This window comes from Sceloporus undulatus, chromosome 2 (genome assembly GCF_019175285.1).
Source record: "Sceloporus undulatus isolate JIND9_A2432 ecotype Alabama chromosome 2, SceUnd_v1.1, whole genome shotgun sequence".
Taxonomy (NCBI): Eukaryota; Metazoa; Chordata; class Lepidosauria; order Squamata; family Phrynosomatidae; genus Sceloporus; species Sceloporus undulatus.
The window spans coordinates 24,889,365-24,907,191 of NC_056523.1; the positions used below are offsets into that span (position 1 = coordinate 24,889,365).

Here is a 17,827-nt window from a genome sequence, read left to right on the forward strand (position 1 = left end):
TTCTCCAAATTTGCAAATTTCTTAATATTTAACACAGAATTTTAAAAATCTCAATGAGAGAGTGTGAAATGCCCAAGGTCATCCAGTGGGTTTTCATGGCCAACTGGGGATTTGAACCTTGGTTTCCCAGAGTCTTAGTTCAACTCTCAGATCACTATACCACACTGTGTAATTGGAAAGCAGCCACACCATAGATCTCTCCATGCTGAAAACCACCAAACCTAATGGCAGTGGCCAATGTAGATGGGTGAAAATTGCACTTCAGTTTCTTTAAACAGTTTTCCCAAATCCACAGGCCAAATCTTTGGTGCAGAAAGAAGGTGAGTTTTTAAAAAGGCAAGTGTAAGAGTCAGCAAAGAAGAATGATTGCTGCATTCCTAATCCAGGGGTTAAGAGGATGTTATTATGCTAGGGGATCAGATACGTATTTGTATACATGCGCAAGTTTCCAGACCTGCCCTACAAAGATGGCATTTCACTCACATGCTTGCGTTAATCAGCAAGCATGATGAAACATCATATCCCCTGTTACGGTAATAATCACTGTTCAAACTGTAGTCACAAAGCCTGGTTAGTTGCCCATAACGTTGTCTTACCACACCTGCAGCATATATAAAGATGGCAATCAGCCATGTGGATCCATGTACGTGGCATCGTTCGAAGAGCAGCAATCATTACATGTAAGTAGTTTTTATTATCTTATAAAACAAAACTTTACCTGAGCAAAGAAAGATGATATTGTAACTACATTGGGGCGAGGGGGAGAAAGAAACTCTAACTCCATTTTCAGTTGGCAAGCAAAGGTCTGAAACAAATATTAAGAAAATTAAAAAATATATACAGTAACCCGAAATTAATATGGAAAAGATAAGATACATGCACTGCTTCATGGATGACACCTCAGTAAATCTAGTTGCCACCATTTGGGCAATGAAAAGAGCCTTTGCACAAGTCAATGGGAAGGCAGACTGATAGAGAAGGAAGAAGAAATATGAGGGATTTTGAAAAGAAATTTGGAAAGAGAACTGATGGATGGGAGAGGTAACAGGAGCAGGAAAACAAGACAGAGAATTGGTTAAGGGCGAAGCAATCTACTCATCTACCTTTGCGGCATTCATTTGGGGCTTGGTGCCAAAAGCTATGGATTAAACAAAGGCCTAAGTGATGCGGGAAGAGAGGAGTGGTGATGTTTTGTATGTTCCATCATCATATTGGAGCATACAAAAAAGAGGTGGACAGCATGCGGAGTCCTATTTCCACAAAACCCTCAAGGGAAGGCAGTGGAAAACCTCCTCTGAACAAAGCTTTCCAAGAAAACCCATGATAGGTTCGCCTTAGGGTTGCCATAAGTCAGAAATGACTTGAAGGTGCACAGACACGCACGCACACACACATGCACACACACAATGGCAATAGTTGTGATGTAAACAACCAGCAAAATTACAGTCGGCCCTTCTTATACACTGATTTTTTATACACGGATTCAAACATCCACGGTTTGAAAATGTTCCAAAAAAGTATAAATTTCAAACATCAAACCTTGATTTTCCATTTGTTTATAAGGGACACCATTTTGCTATGTCATTATATTTAATGGGACTTGAGCATACACGGATTTTGTTATCCACAGGGGATCTTGGAACCAAACCCCAGCGTATAACAAGGGTCCACTGTATAATTAAACCTTAAATTACACTATCCAAAGCACAACCTAAATGTATTTACATCTACACAGTTTCATGCAGTTAAGGTGAAAATTTGGTAAGATGTGATGTTTTTAAAGAAAATTTTAAAAGAGTGAAATTGAAAAACAAAAACCAAAGACCCAAGGACTCTCCTTTCTTAATAATAATAATAATAATAATAATAATAGGATTTCTTTGCTCACTGAGCTTTGCCCCACTCGTGGCTTCTCTTCTGCTGAGCTCCAGCTCTTTTAATGTGAAAGAAATGTGTATCAGCAAACAGAGAAAATAAAATAACATTATGCATTTCCTAATCGCAGAGAAGAGAGAACATGAAAGGATCAACGTGTAAAAGAAAAGTAAAATGTAGTGAGTAAATGAAAAGGTAACCCAAATTAGGGCAATTTCAGAGCAGATTTATATTATGACAATCACATGCAAGAATTCTAAGTGCATAAAATAAATGAGCATTTATCTTTTTTTTTAAAATGCATACAACTTTAACCTTTAATATACCCTTTACATGTCAAACTGTTAGTAAACAAAATTGGCAACACTTTTAATTATTATTTAACGCTATGGTTGAACTCTATTGTTGAGAATTTTGGGTTACTTTGGACCAGGTGGTATGGTGGTGCAGGCTTCCCACCATAGACCTATTTGTGGCAATATATATTAATGTGACACCTGATTTTGGCAGTCTGGCTTTTCTCTCCCTCAGAAAGACAAATGGACATTTTACAGCTTGTTATTGGTATATTCCTCAGGCCTGTCAGGAGAGAGAAAATGCAAAGGACTTTCGCACTTTGAACTCGGTCTGCACAATTGAAGTCAGCTGAGGACCAAGGGGGAAAGTGGGAGAAGGAGGAAGAAACTGGGATGTTTTAAAAACAGCTGAAAAGTGGTGCAACAGAGGATTAATGGGGACTATTCCTGCCAAACTGGCACAGTTGGATAGTAAGCAGAAATGGTCACTGGGGGCAGGGATGCCACAAAGAAAGGAAGGAAGGAAGGAAATGTGTATATTACGAAAACTGTTTCTTAAGGGAAAACTGTTTCCTTCTTAAGGAAAATGTTTCTCTAGAAAGATTTTTCAAAGAACGATGTGGGGAAAAAAGGAATAAACTGAACAGAAGAATGAATTTAAAAATTTAAAAGGAAAATTGAGAGCATTAACAGATATGTTGATCTTGATTGGTCTTTCCGTCTTCAATGATCATGTGGGACACAAAAAATGGGCTCATTAAAGTATTAATGTTATACATATCACACACTTCCCATATGTCAAATGCATATATGATTAGCAACAAAAGACATTTACCTCTTTTTAAAGTTAGTGGAAGTGGGTACACAAGTTGTCAGTCAATAAGATGCACCCACTTGAATCAACCTTAAGAAGATTGTTTAAGCTACCCAAATGCCAAGATATAAAAAGAATTAGCTGGGACTGACTGGAAAAAGAGAAAGTGGAAGTGGTGAAGTTTACAGAGGCACAGTGTAACTTCATAGTTTTTTGTGGGTTTTTCGGGCTATGTGGCCATGTTCTAATAGATTTTCTTCCTGACGCTTCGCCAGCATCTGTGGCTGGCATCTTCACAGTGTAACTTCCTATTATCCTTTGCTATTTTGAGCTTAAAAGGGTATTCAATTATTTAACTATTTTTTTTTTTGCATCATACCATATTTTCTCCTCAACTCACAGCTGAGGTACAATTTATGCAGCCAGTTTGTAACCTCGAGTTATAGAAACCTACATTTCCATATAATGTGCCTAGAGATTCAGGCTTAAATTTGGTTGGTAGGCCCTTCTTTCTAGAACTGATCCATTCAAGGAAAACTGGGAAAGTCAAAACCTTTGAAACTTCTGTTGATTTTATGCGTTCACACTAATTGATATTAAAAATTGGATTCACATCTCAAGTAATATTTGTTGTATGCCTTCAAGTCATTTCCGATTTATCGTGCCCCTAATTTTTTTTATTTTTTTTTGGAAAGAATTTTTAAGAGGGTGTTTGTCTGTGCCTTCCTCTGAGGATGACAGAGGAGTTTATCACATGGGACGGGAGCTCTCAATTTCGAAAGAGAAGATAGCGAGGTCAATTTGAAAATTCACACAAAACCAGGACCAAAGGAGACATGCACATCACACCAAACAACAGCGCACTGAGTGCAAAGTTGCCTAGGAATAGGGTTTGTGACTTTGCTAGTTCACAGAATTTACTTAACTGTCGATTGACATGTGATTGTTTTTGGAGTGCGCTCGGACTGCCAGCGATCACGTGTGGTAACCTTTCGTGCAATAACATGAATACGCATGATTGCATTCAGGATGACACTGGATTATACTTCCAATTTCAGTCGTGTGATATCCTCCAGAGTGCGACTCACCCAAAGTCACCCAGTGGGTTTCCGTTGCTCAGATGGGATTCGAATTCTGGTCTCTAGAGTTGTAGTCCATTGTTACCTTAATGCATTGCCATAAAAACTGGGATTCAAGAGGGCTTATATATTAAAATAGAATACAGTTAAAACATACATAAGCTCAAGATTAAAATAGAAGTAAATTGTCCACTACATTTTAAAACAATTTAAAAGATACATTTGAAAATGATAAAAGGAAGTTTCAAAAGTTTGACCTTCCTCAGAAGGGAGTTCCAGAATTTGGGGCAATCACTGAGAGGATTGTTTCTCACCTTCCCACCAGCCATGCTTGAGAATGTGATAGGATTTGAAGGGTCTCTCTTTATGCAGTACATAAAATAGCATTATATGCTTCTTTACCCGTAATCTAGAGAATGTTTACTGTCTATTGCTTTATTTGTCTTATTTTTGTTTGTTATCTCTCTTCATATAGAGGCTCAAGGAGTATACTAAATTGCAGAATGGAACTCATTTTACTCAAGATATTTCTCGTGAACCTGGGCATGTGCCTAGGTTTTTCATTGATCACTTTTGGCATTATGTATTTCTTCTTCCCTTCAATACTGCTCAGGCTGTCAAGCTGGTGAGTGACTAGCTAAGAAGGTTTTTTTTTGTAAAGGGGGGACAGATTCTGGTGGGAGGTCTGCAGCAAAGAGTGCAGTCTAGGGTGGTCAGTTTTCAGGGCCTGACTCTGCGTTTCCAGTTTTCATGAGTCTTCTTCATGTTGGGAAACAAGTGTACAAATTTTCCAGTTTTGGTGGACTCAGCTCTGAGCAAGAGACAAAAGCTGTGTGTGCCATCTCAGGTAGTAGAGTAGCTGCTTGCTACAGTTTGCAAAACTTAATTTACTGGTCACTGCAGCTTGCAAAGACTCTCCCAGTGTATGTATTTACTTAGGGCAGTATCAGACAAGGGACGTCTCGCCCCAGTCCTGTCACGTTCCTGTCCTTCCTGTGTGATCGTGGAAAGGACTTTCAGATGGGATTCGGGCTTATCCCATCTGGGAAGTGCAAATGACGGTGATCATGCAAAAGGCTTTCAGATGAAGTTGCACAGATCCTGTCATTATCCCACTATTAACCTGTCATTAAAGTGACACTGACTGGCATTTTGCATTAACGGAAGTTTGTGTTAATGCAATGCCACTTTAATGACAGGTTAATGGCGGGATCGGCACTACAGTTTGAAAGCCTTTCATGCCATTGCAGTTACAGATGGGTTAAGGACAGGATAAGGACGGGGGAGTGATCCTGTCCCTATCCTGGCCCCATGTGAAAATCTCCTTAGTTAGCTGCCTCCTTCTCTCCCACTAGTTGGTGTGTCAATGCTTCCCTTTGTCTCTGCTCCGCATCTACCCTCTAGCTCAGTGGTTCCCAAAGTTTTCGATGCCTCACACTGCTAGAAAATATTTGGTTAATGTTCACACCCCCTACAAAAGTACCATCATATTTGAAGATGAATAATTTTAATTTCTAATTTATGAACCACAAATTGAATCACAGAAAATATTGTGAGTGAACAAACATCTTAAAACAACAACAGGCTTTTAACTTACTAAATGCATAAAGTGTAAATCTAAATTGAGCAATTAGATTCTAATTTATTTAGGGGGGGAAATGACACATGACTCATCACTCATTATTCAAGGACACAAGATGCTCTTTGTTGCACCCCCTGAAATTTCATATAGGCACCCCAGGTTGGGAACCCCTGCTCTAGCTAGAAGCAAGGACTGATAATAGAATAAGCATTGATATAGATATATCTAGCTAGGCAGAGAAACAGATAGATCAAGGGAGGGAATGTGTTGCCTGCATGTTATACATGGCTCCAAAACCCTGAAACCAAACCATTGGTACCCCCAAGGCCCTTCTTGTCCTCATGTACAATTTTTCATTCTTTTGGGCTTGGGATTGCAAAAAAAAGAAAAAGAAAAAAGGGGGCTCAAAACCTCTGCAAAATGCTGCCAGGGCAATTATGTGAGTGGGAGTTCAAAGGAGTAACTTTTCCAAGCTTTGCAAAAAAATAATAATAATAGTAATAATACTGTCGTGTGATGTTCTCATGTTTGCATATCTGGACATTCTTTTTGTCTTTAGGTTCACATATCATGCATATGGATTAAAGAAGAACTATGCTGAACACGAGGGCTACAGGTTCTCTTACTACTCCCAAGGGAAGCCTAGTTCTGAGCCATCCATCCTCTTGCTGCACGGCTTCTCACTCAGCAAGAACATGTGGCTACTTAGCATTCCAGTATGGTTTCTTTGTTCTCATAGACTCCCAGTCTCTGCTGATAGGCACATACTGTTCAACTTTGACAGTTACTCAGAACAAACTTGGACTTATCCTCACCAGCCATATTTCCCGGGCTGAGTGCATTGTGTTTGGTCAAGTGCATGTCTAGTCCTCACAGCTTGAAAGTCTAATGCTCCAATGGTTTTGGTTAGCTTCCTGAAGCAACAAGTTCTTTGGATTCAGATGAAACAGGGGGAAAAAATACGTGCTACACACAACACATTACAGTTGGCCCTTCACATTTATTGCTTCAACTTTTGATTCATGGATTTGATTAATACGTTCTTTCTAGGAATCTCTAGGTCCTCCAGTGCAACTCTGTGATCAACTTCCACCAAAAGTTACACTGAAGGACCTAGAGATTTCTAGAGAGAACACTTCTCTAGGCATTTTCAGCCCCCTTTTGTTTCTTAAACCTCACAGCCTGACCAGGTAGATGAGCAGCAAAATCCTTTCTGCCCACTATGGGGATGCTGCTGCAATGTATATGTGTATGTGCCTTTAAATCACATGCTGACTTATGACAACCCCATTAATTTCATAGGGTTTCTTAGACTAAGAAAACTCAGATGTATTTTCTCAGTTTTTTCCTCTGTAATATAGCTAGCAGTATCTGGTATTCATTGGCAGTCTCCCAGCCAAGCTGCAATACAGGAAATATATTGCCAGTATTTCCTTCGTCTTACAAGTAACATGCCCAGGCTTACTACCTAAGAGGCTCAACAGACCACCCCTTTCAGTACCAGATCAGGGCTGTGGCAACTACACGCCATGGCCCTGATGCTTACCTTTCTGCAGCACTCCTTTTTTGCACCCCAGAAAGGATACCATAGCTGCTGGTGTGCAGCTTTTATGTGCTCCTTTGTTGCTGCATCATGTAGATACACGCCAGAGGAGCGCTGTGACACTATGTGCCGTGTGGTGTGTGGTGTGTGGTGTCATGCCAACCTGGGGGCAGAGCCGGGGCATGCATCATGTGAACACCCTACCCTGACTCCACCCCAGGCCAGCTTTAATGGCCGTTCTGTACAGCCCTTAAGTCTACCATTTCAGTCTTCTTCTACCTAACAGCAGCAGGAGACAGATACCCTACATCATTTATCTACAAAGTATGATATATTGTTCAATATCACACCACACTGTTATAATGCTATTATTCCACTTTAACTGCTGTGGCTGGTTCCTGTGGAATTCTGGGATTTGCAGTTTAGGGAAGGGCATTGAGAATTCTCAGCCAGAGAGCTCTTAGCCCTTGCTAAACTACAAACCCCAGAATGCCAGAGGATGTTGCCATGGCAGCTAAAGTGGAACAATAGTGTTATAATAGTATAGTGTGATATAACTCTGGTTGCATACACTGCTCTAAGGTGAAGCTTAGAGTGGGATCATGATCTTAACTCTAAAATATATTGTTCCTGGTTGTTTCTGTGTTCTGGAAGCATGGAATACCATTTCTAAATATGCTTTATTTCTCTGTGATTAATAACACTGGTTTTCCTTTGATTTTATGAGTGGGTTTAAGTGTTGGCTTTAAAAAAATACACCAGATTTGCACACAGTTACTTGGGGAGCTATTTCTTTGTGACTGTGTGTCAAAATCACTTCATTGTCATCAAAAACAAAAATGAATTGAGAGATCATTGTTAATGAAAATGCCTTAAATGTGCACATGGACACACAGTCTTTTAACACAAGAACATTACGACTGAAGTCTAAAATGTCACTGGCACTAGCTTCAGGATTTTTGGCTCCATTTACCACCAGCCTTCAGAGCTGCCAGGGGGGAAAAAGTTCTGGACAGTTTTGCATCCACCAGAAAAGGGTGGAATTACCCCACAAAAACACACACATACACACATTTTTAATGTCAGATTCCATTCTTGGCATGCATTGAATACATTCCTATTTTATTTTATTTTATTTTTAAAGTTACACAGATGGATGCAATGACACAAATGTATATGAAAAGACAGCTTTGGTAAATAACCAACTCTGCTTCCAAAAAGCCTAATTTACAGCCTTCATGTGTCTCTTTGCTCCTCTAAGTTCTTTCCTAAAGCTACCCACATGATCTTCGTGGACTTGCCTGGACATGGGGAAACGTCTTGTATGCCAGGAGATAGCTACAGCGCAGTTGATCAAGCTAAAAGATTACGCCAGGTTAGTCCTTCCAAGGCCTGTTTAGAGAACCAAGGTTCAAGATTCAATTACAATTAAGGGGAGTGGGAGAGTGAAGCTGCTGCCACTCTCACCATAATCTCTCTCTCTCTCTCTCTCTTAAACTCAGTAGGGTTGTTGATATCATCTGCCACCTGCTTCAGGCTTCCTTGTTTTCTCTGGGTTTTGCTGCAAGCCTCAGATCCTGGGTGGGTGGGGGAGACATAGGGGTTGGTATTGCAAGAAGCTATCCTTGCTGTAGTGTGTAGTGTTCTGAGGTGGCTAAATCAAGGGACCCTATCACTTGGGGTAAAAAAGCCGATTTACCTTTCCCAAATTGAATTCTAATTTGGGAGGCAGCCAGGTCCTATCATACATAAATTGCCACTGAAATTGCTGCCTGGATACAGCCCAGGTCCCCAGAGATGCTTCAGTGGCCATTTTTTAGATTCAGAAGCATCCATTTTCAAAAAGGGGACAGTTGGGGACAGCTTTGACCCGGGCTACATCTGGGCTGAATCTAGGCTGCGATTTCAGTGGTGATTTACTTATGATAGGACCTGGCTGCCTCCCAAATTAGAATTCAGTTTGGGAAAGGTAAACCGGATTTTTTTACCCCATACAATACAGTCCTAGAATGGGCAATTAAGACCCACAAGGTTTGCAAAAGACCTCCTGGTGGTGGGAATGAAGAAGCCTTGAAGTGGTTTGTTGACTTTGACATACAATCTTTCTCATTGGTGATACAATTTTCTGGGGGTGGAAGGAAGAAGAACTTCTGGAAAATCTTGAGCTGATGAGCCAGGCCATTTCAGGACATGTAGAACCTCCCATTTTCACTTTTCATGGGCTGTGAGAGTTGACACTTGTACCACTTCTGCTGCCTTTTTCCTTCCTTCCCTATCCCAGGTGATTGAAAGACAAAGGCCTCGTTAAAACTTCATTATAATGCCATGATTCTCCCTTAACTGCCATGGTTTCATTCTGTGGAATCCTGGAGACTGTAGTTTAGTGAGACACTAGAGCACTTTGGATGAGAATTCTAAATACCATATATGCTTGACCTCATGTACAATTCGAAGGCAGATTTTGGACCCAAAATTATGGATTTTGATATGACCTCATGAATAAGTCGAAGGTAAAACCCAAAGGCATGTAACAAGGGATGTAAAGGATGAAGCAAAGGAAAACAATACCAAAGAACTTACAAAATACTAGTATGCATAACTGTTTGTGCTCATGCTAAAGGCTGGATGAATGATGAGGGAACTGTGGTAAAACTGTGTGATGGGGGAAGCAGCATAAGAAAATGCACACGTGTCAAAAAGGATGAAAAGGCAAAGCAAAGAAAATGGTGAGCACGATAGCCTTTAATGCAATAACTTTCCCTGATTTTAACCCCCTCAAAACTGACAAATATACACAAATGTCTTATTCAGACATACACAAATGTCTTATTCCCTCAAAGCTCAATCTCTCTAGTTGCTCCTTTCAGGGGGAAGTGCCAAAGAGCTGCCAGTGTCGTCATTTTCCTGCCCAGGCATTCAAAAAAGTCAAAAGCAGTGCCACAGTGGAGAGAGTAGAAGAGGTCGGTGCTTCTTGTAGTGCTCCCAGGAGATACTAAGCTCTCGTGGTTCAGCACTTTACTCAGAGAAGGTGATGGATCCTTTTGAATAGGAGTTAAACTGCAGTACTTACTTAAATTGACCCAGGTTTTTGGAGTCATTTTTTTTTTACTAACATATCTAGACTTATACACAAGTATATATAGTACCTCACAAAACTATAAATCCCTGGATTTTGGACGATGTGGTCAAGGCAGTTGAAATCGTATGAAAGTACTATAATTGTGTACTGTGAAAGATATTTAACAAAAACTTTTTACAGGAAATGATTTACACTGGTATTTAAAGCTACAAAATGCAGTGAAATGCATCTCTTAATTTGTGCTCTGCATTTCAGTTTGTCGAGTGTACTGGTCTGTACAGAACGCCTTTCCACCTAGCTGGCATCTCCATGGGTGGAATGGTTGCTGGGGTTTATGCTGCTCTCTATCCATCAGACCTCTGCGCCTTGTCCCTCCTTTGCCCAGCTGGTGAGTACCTTAAGTTCCGTTATTTCAACTATTTCTGGATGAAGAATCCAAGAAATCTGGTGTAAGTCTCTAGATTTTGGGAACAAAAGTATAATGCCCGTGATGACCAGAAAGCAGGATAGTTATGGTTAAGCAACCATATTGTCGTAAAACAGGAATGGGAATCATGGAGCCTATCTGATGCTATTAAATTGCAAGTCCTAGCAACCCTAGCCAGCATAGACAATGGTGTGGAATGCCATTGGAAACATTGGAAATTGGAGATCTGAGGTTGGGAGCATACAGTTTCCACCTCCATAAAGAAAAAACAAAGAGACTTGTAGCATCTTGTTTTGGTACCCAGTATGCTACAATCATTATATCATCTATACAACATCCTGGATGGATAGTGATTAGCATAGGTGGCTTGTGAGGTGATATAGAAAAACATTAGTGAACATCGGTAAGTTCTTATCAAAACCAAACTAAACCAAATCCTCAACCATCCCCCTTGATGAGGGCTACAAATGAAAGAGGAGGAGGCCTAGCTCTTATATTATGCATACCCTTCAGAGAGCGAGCAGTCTTGCACACAGAAGGCAGGCACAGTCACAGCCATTACTACCCTTGGCCTTCCTCTTTGTTTGGCACTTATCAGATTGGCAACTTTAGAGGGGGTATCATTTCTGTGACTTTAATAATAACACACAATACAGTTATACCACTATGATTCCAGTTCCTATGGAATCCTTGGGTTTGGAGGTTTTTTTATTATTAAAAATAATCTTTATTACAACATATTTACATAAAGTAAAAAGAATACTTTCTGGGTTTGGAGTTTAGGGACAAGTACTTAGACTTCTCAGCCAGAGAGCTTTAGTGCATTCCCGAACTACAAATTCCTGGATTTCATAGGACACAGCTATGATAGTTCATAGCACTATAACTGTTGTGTGAAAGGACCCTAAAACCTCTGTTTTGACCAGCTAAAGCGTGTCCAGAGGAGGGCCAACAAAATGGTGAAGAGTCTAGAAACCATGCCCGACGAGGAGAGACTTAGGGAGCTGGGTTTGTTTAGCCTGGAGAAGAGAAGGTTAAGAGGTGATATAATAGCCCCGCTTAAGTATTTGAAGGGGTGATGGAGCAGGCTTGTTTTTTGCTGCTCCAGAGAGTAGGATCTGGAACAATGGATGCAAGCCACAGGAAAATAAATTCTACCTCAACATTAGGAAGAACTTTCTGATAGTAAGAGCTGTTTGATAGTGGAACAGACTCCCTCAAAGTGTGGTGGAATCTCCTTCTTTGGAAGTTTTTAAACAGAGGCTGGATGGCCATCTGTCAGGGGTGCTCTGATCATGATTTCCTGCATGGCAGGGGGTTGGACTGGATGGCCCTTGTGGTCTCTTCCAAATCTACGATTCTGTGATTCTATGATTCTGTCCCTTTGGAGGGTGGGATAGGAATGACAGCCGCAGACACTTATCCACTATTCACATGCACATCCTAGTCTTTGTCTGCTTCCAACATGTACAGAATATTCCTGTTTCTGAATTGGGTACAGAACTGAAGACTGTAATTGTGAATGTGTGTGTTTACTTGCCCTCAACTCCTTTTAATGTTTGCCTTCTCAGGTTTGAAGTATCCAGAAGATAATGAATTCACTAAGAACTTGAAGGAGTTACAGAAAAGTCAGAGACTTGCCAACAAGAATCCTCTAGTGCCTTTGAATATGAAGGAGGGAGAACACCTTTTTAAAATTGGTGTTTTTTCTGCAAAAGTACCCCGTCAGGTGAAAATCAATACTAAAGACTATCTACTACTATCTGTTTATTTAAAAGATTGATAAGCCACCTAACCCAATTATAAGCCAAGGTAAGCAGGCAGTTCTTTAGAACAGGAGTGGGTAAATCTGGAACTCTAGTTGTTGACTACGGCTAGTTGTTGATTACAATGCCTTCCTGCCCAAGTAATGCATTGCAATGTAAAATCACAAAGAACAAAAAGACATTCTTAATGTAATTCATATTGTTGCCATTAACATTTCTTCTTCTTCTTCTAGCACTTGTCAGTATATAAAGAGTTTTACATTTCTTCTGTGAAATAGAAGCAGACTGATTTTCTTACTCAGGGTCAACCCAAATGTTCTGTCATGCAGTGCACACAACCCTATGGTGAAACTAGTGATACATGAGATGTGTGTACAAGATGTGATGCAGCATGGAGTTTGATGTTCTCCTCCTCTTCCATGTATTTTCTGCTAATCCTGGCGAGGAAGTGAATAGGGCTTCTGTCTCTTAATTGCAAAGCTACACTCATCATCTACAGTACTTCTACATATAGGCTGGAATCCTGCTAGTGACATATGAACATGTACCTCAGGGGTATGCACACCTATGTCTGTTTTGGGATCATATAGTGCTGTGGATCCCAGCATTTGCCCCACACCCCTAGGAAATGTTTGATTAATGATCTTATCTCCTACAAAAGTAACATCACAATTGCAGATGAAGAAGTCTAACTTCTAACTTTTGAACCACATACAATACTGCAAGTGAACAAACTGAACTTATTAAAAAAGAAATCCTTTTAACTCAGTGCATAAAATGCAAATCTATGTTGAGCCATTAGATTCTAATTTATTCAGAAAAAAATTAAATTGTAAAATCAATCCCAGTTGTGAACATAAAATGAAATGCCTTCTTTGCTTCTGCTTCTCATTCATGAATTTTGTTAAAAAGTGGGATTTTCTTTCTGACTGCCATCTGCAAGTGTGTCTGTGGATTCAAATGATTCCTAGAGTTTGTCTTGACTGACAACAAAAGAAATTAATCCAGATTCACACAAGTATCTTTGTCGCACTCCCTGAAATTCCATCTCGCACACCCCAGATTGGGAACCCTTGGGACCAGGCAGCACACATCCCATAGCCAGTTTTTCCATTAGGTAGAACAGAAATGTGGCTGCTGTCCTACAAAAATGAGATAATGATTTTTTTCTAGTTGCAAAACTACCACTGTCTAGTTGCCTTTCCACCAGTGAGTAAACGGCTGTACAATTCCTCCCAGGTATGATAACTGCCAGGTTGTGGGTAGGGAACAGAGCTGCATGTGTGAAGGGTTGTGCTCTATGTCCTTTCATCTAGGATCTTGGCCATCAGTTTTAGGATAGAATCCCACATATGAATTGCCTGAACTTAGCTGACCACCTTGCACTCTCCTTCTTTTCTAGATTATCAAGGGACTTCTCAAACTTCATGAACATGACAACAAATTTTACTCAAAATGTAAGTACAGCAATGGGAGTGATGTGGGTGTGCATACACAAAGCAGAGAGGGTCTTCCCTCAAGTATCAGGGATTGCCACATTTATGGATCAAAGCCTGCCCTTTACAGGCAATTGATGATGTGTCATTCCTCTAAAGATCCCTCATGTGTTTTACATTGTCACTACCACCAGAGCCCCGCTATGCTTCCATTAAATGTCAAGCTCCTCTCATTCCTCCTTATCTTCTACAAAAATGTTTCAAGCCTTTACATATCTTTACAGCTTGTTTGTATATGTAGGAGCTGCTTTCACGTAGTGATGCAACCCCATATTTTATGGGTTCAAATGTGAATAATGTACCTGCATAGGGCAAATCACATGGTTCTTTTTCATGCATATGGTGCTCTGTTAAATGGGAAAGATATAGATCAGGAATGACACAAGAAACCTCACCCATATAGTTATACCAGCCATATGTCCCCCGTTCTACCACGGGATAGCTCTATTATTTACATATTTATTTCATGCCATCAATGTACATGGTACTAAGCTACAGGGATACATACAGTCAAATAAAACAGGGAATTAGGGAGAAGGAAGGGGTGAATATGAAGTACAACACTATGCAGAAATGTTTCCTAAAAGGTTGTGGTGGGAGATGCATCTGAAGAGAAGCTCTCTCCTTTTGACTTCTGATCTGGAATGTTTTTGTTCCAGAGCAGAACAGTAGGAGATCTATTATAAAAGGGAAGCAGAGGTAAGAAGAGATGATAGGTCCCTTCAGATCAGGCAAATATATTGGGATGTTGCAATATTTGTTGCTGAAGTGTTTAGTTGTTTTTTTTAATCAAATAGACATTTCTGTTGCCCTAGATCATTTTTTTGACAATTCCTGACATGAGGAATAACCACTATGGTCCCACCCTCAAGTGGGTTTCTTTTTAATTTTGAGTCATATTGGAACATAATGTATCCTTTGCTCCTTTTAAAAAACTTTTCTTTTGTTATAGTGCATCAGTAGATCAATGAAATGCCGCTTTTGCAATATAGCTCTAATCTCTGCTGTATGAATTTCTGCTACACATGCAGACAGGGCAAAGTTTGAAGGGCAAAGTTTGTCCATCTTGACTGTGTTTAAAACAAATTGAGTAAATAAACAAAACCAAGTAATAGTGAAATTTGGGGGAAGACAGGGATACAGAATAGGGTCACAAGAAGTGGCAACAATAAATAGATGAGGGAAGGCTAAAGGAGAGAAACATATCCCCTACGTTTCTCTGGGTTCTTTCAACAGAATGCAGTCAGATGACAAGTTCTTTCTTCTCAACTAGAGGTTAACCTTCTCAGAAGTTTGAGCTTTTTTATTTTTTAAAAATGGAAGGGGTAGTTAGGAAAACACACACATTCAGGAATTAAGGAGTTTAGCCTATGACCAGGCTTCCTTAGGGATGGTGAAAGGTAGATCTCCCCTTTCCGACACCTCTAGCAGTCCAGAAAACCTCTCTCATGTCTCATGGTACCATATGGTGCTGTGTTTTATAGGATCTCATCTTCAAAGCATCTGCAAGTTTCCTCACCTCTCATAAACATCACCATTGGGGGATTGTTTCTCACAGTTTCTGCTGATCCCATAATGCTGACCCTAGGAAATGTATCCTAACCATGGTGTCATTAACCCTTTATTTGGAGATTATCATACTACACTCTTAAAGCATTGCTATTCCACTTTGGTTCAGTGAAGCCTAAGATTTCTTTGGCTGAATATTCTAAATGCCCCTCTCTAAACTGCAAATCCCAGAATGCAACAGGAGGCAGCTAGAGCAGTTAAAGTGGAATAGCAATGCTTTAAGAATGCAGTGCGACAATCTCCATAATCTGGAGGTGAACCTCAGATGTGTTGATCAAAATAACTGCAGGGCACATTATGACAGTAGGGATAGACAAAGCTGTCATTTTAGTTTCTTGCAGTTTCTGATATTTTCCCCCCACTCTTTATAGTGGGTTCATTCTGAATGTTGAGAACTGAACAATTCTTAATTGACAAATTTCCACCACCACCACCCCCGGCTTCAGGGATGGGAGAGTAAAGAGATAAATTTCATCACTAGTAATGAACAAAAGTCATGGCTCTTGTTTAGTGTGAGTTTCCTTTTGAGAGAAAGAAGGGTGAAGCTGGAGAATGCAAGATTCTTATCACACCCCTTTGGCTCTGTGAATGAAAGCTTTTTTGCAGCCATTTCAGTAAATCTGTTTTTATTGGAAAGGTTTTATAGACTTGGCCAAAGGGGAGAACATGTACCACCTTCATGACAACATGAGCAAGATCAGAACTCCAACACAGGTCATCTGGGGAAAGAATGACACTGTAAGTTATTTATAGCTCTTGTAATTCTTAGCTGTGAGCGTGATACAAATGAGAGACACCCATATATTAAAGGAAGCATTTGGTACCGGTGGCAAATCATTTCTTAAAGGAGTGCTGGGATCTAGTTCTTGAAGTAAAGCCAGAGAGAGAGAGAGAGAGAGAGAAAGAGAGAGGCTGGGATCTAAAAGAGTGACTACACTGACCACAGGGATGTGCTCTGTCCTGGACTTGCAGCCCACACACCACATTTTTGTTTTTTCAATCAAAGCAACTTTTGTTATTATAGTAGGATGGCCAGGTCTGCTGAGAGTGAGTGTGAGCCCCAGTGGGTATGTTGGGGGAAAAATCAGGCAGCTTCCTTAGTTGTTCAGCAACAGCAGATCTGGATGGTGGGTGAAGGCCATTGTAGGTGAACTCAGGCCAGCCATGTGGTAGCCTTTAGGCTAGTGTGGTATCTTCCCAAGTAGGGAAGGCGATCCCAGCTGTGTGTGAAAGAGAGAGATCTGAAGAAGGGGCTCTTTTCCTGCTCTTTCCTCACCTCCCTTCCTGACTTTCTGTGGGCCAGGAAGAGACTCCAGGGACCTACAGTCCTGGGGAGCCTCCTGGGCTGTATGTACATTGCTGAATAACTGTATATACTGTATACTGTATATACTGAAATACTGTATATACTGCATATACTCGACTATAAGTCGATTTCATGTATAAGTTGAGGGCAGGTTTGGAGGCCAAAATTATGGATTTTGATATGACCCGAGGATAAGTTGAGGGTAAAACTCATGGGAACATAACAAAGGATCTAGAGCAGGGGTAGGCAACTGTTTTGAGCCGGGGGCCGGGTTGCTGTCCCTCAGACAACTGGGGGGCCGAAGCCAAAAAATAAATAAATAAATATTTTAAAAAAATTAATTAAATAAATAAACCGGGCCAAATGTAGGACAAAATTTTCAAATGGAGGACACTTTTTAAAAAATGGAGGACACGCAAAAAAATTTGCTGCTTTTTAAAAAAATGTTAATATAAATGCATGTTTCAGAGGCTTCTATAGACAATTGCTCCCCTTGCCTGCCACTTGCCCCCCCCTGCCCGCCTCCTCCTGATAGGCCAAAGGCCCCACGCCCTCATGCGAGAGGCCAAAGGCTCCGGCGGCAATCGGCGGCAGGACTGGGCTGGGGCCGGTCCCAAGGCCTTGCCGGGCTGCATTCGGCCCACGGACCACAGGTTGCCAACCCTGATCTAGAGGATGGAGCAAAGGAAAACAGTGCCAAAGAACTTGCAAAATTCCCGCATACTCATACTAAAGGCTGGATGAGAGAATTGACTGGGGTGAGTGCTTCTATGACAGACTATTCTCTTGTATTTCACCAAAAGATGGTTCCTTTTTAAAATAAGAATTAAAGTACAGTACAGTGGTACCTCGGGATACGAAATACCCAGGTTACGAAATGTTCGGGATACGAAAAAATCCCATTGGAAAACATTGTTCCGGGTTACGAATGTTTTTTCGGGTTACGAAAAAACTTTTGGTGCTTTTCGGCGCTATTTTACACGGAATCGCGGCTT

The 17,827-nt window shown here is 40.6% G+C and overlaps 1 protein-coding gene across 1 annotated transcript in view; it reads left to right on the forward strand.

The window, feature by feature from the left end:
• Positions 1-661: 661 nt before the first annotated feature.
• Positions 662-17,827, forward strand: part of LOC121924078 (monoacylglycerol lipase ABHD6-like) — an 18,093-nt gene continuing 927 nt past the window's right edge. The window contains exons 1-8 of the mRNA XM_042455175.1: positions 662-680; positions 4,540-4,689; positions 6,206-6,362; positions 8,451-8,564; positions 10,524-10,656; positions 12,267-12,424; positions 13,864-13,918; positions 16,164-16,264. Of these exons, the coding sequence (XP_042311109.1) occupies positions 4,568-4,689; positions 6,206-6,362; positions 8,451-8,564; positions 10,524-10,656; positions 12,267-12,424; positions 13,864-13,918; positions 16,164-16,264 (840 nt within the window). The 5' untranslated portion in view covers positions 662-680; positions 4,540-4,567. The remainder of the gene's footprint in view (positions 681-4,539; positions 4,690-6,205; positions 6,363-8,450; positions 8,565-10,523; positions 10,657-12,266; positions 12,425-13,863; positions 13,919-16,163; positions 16,265-17,827) is intronic.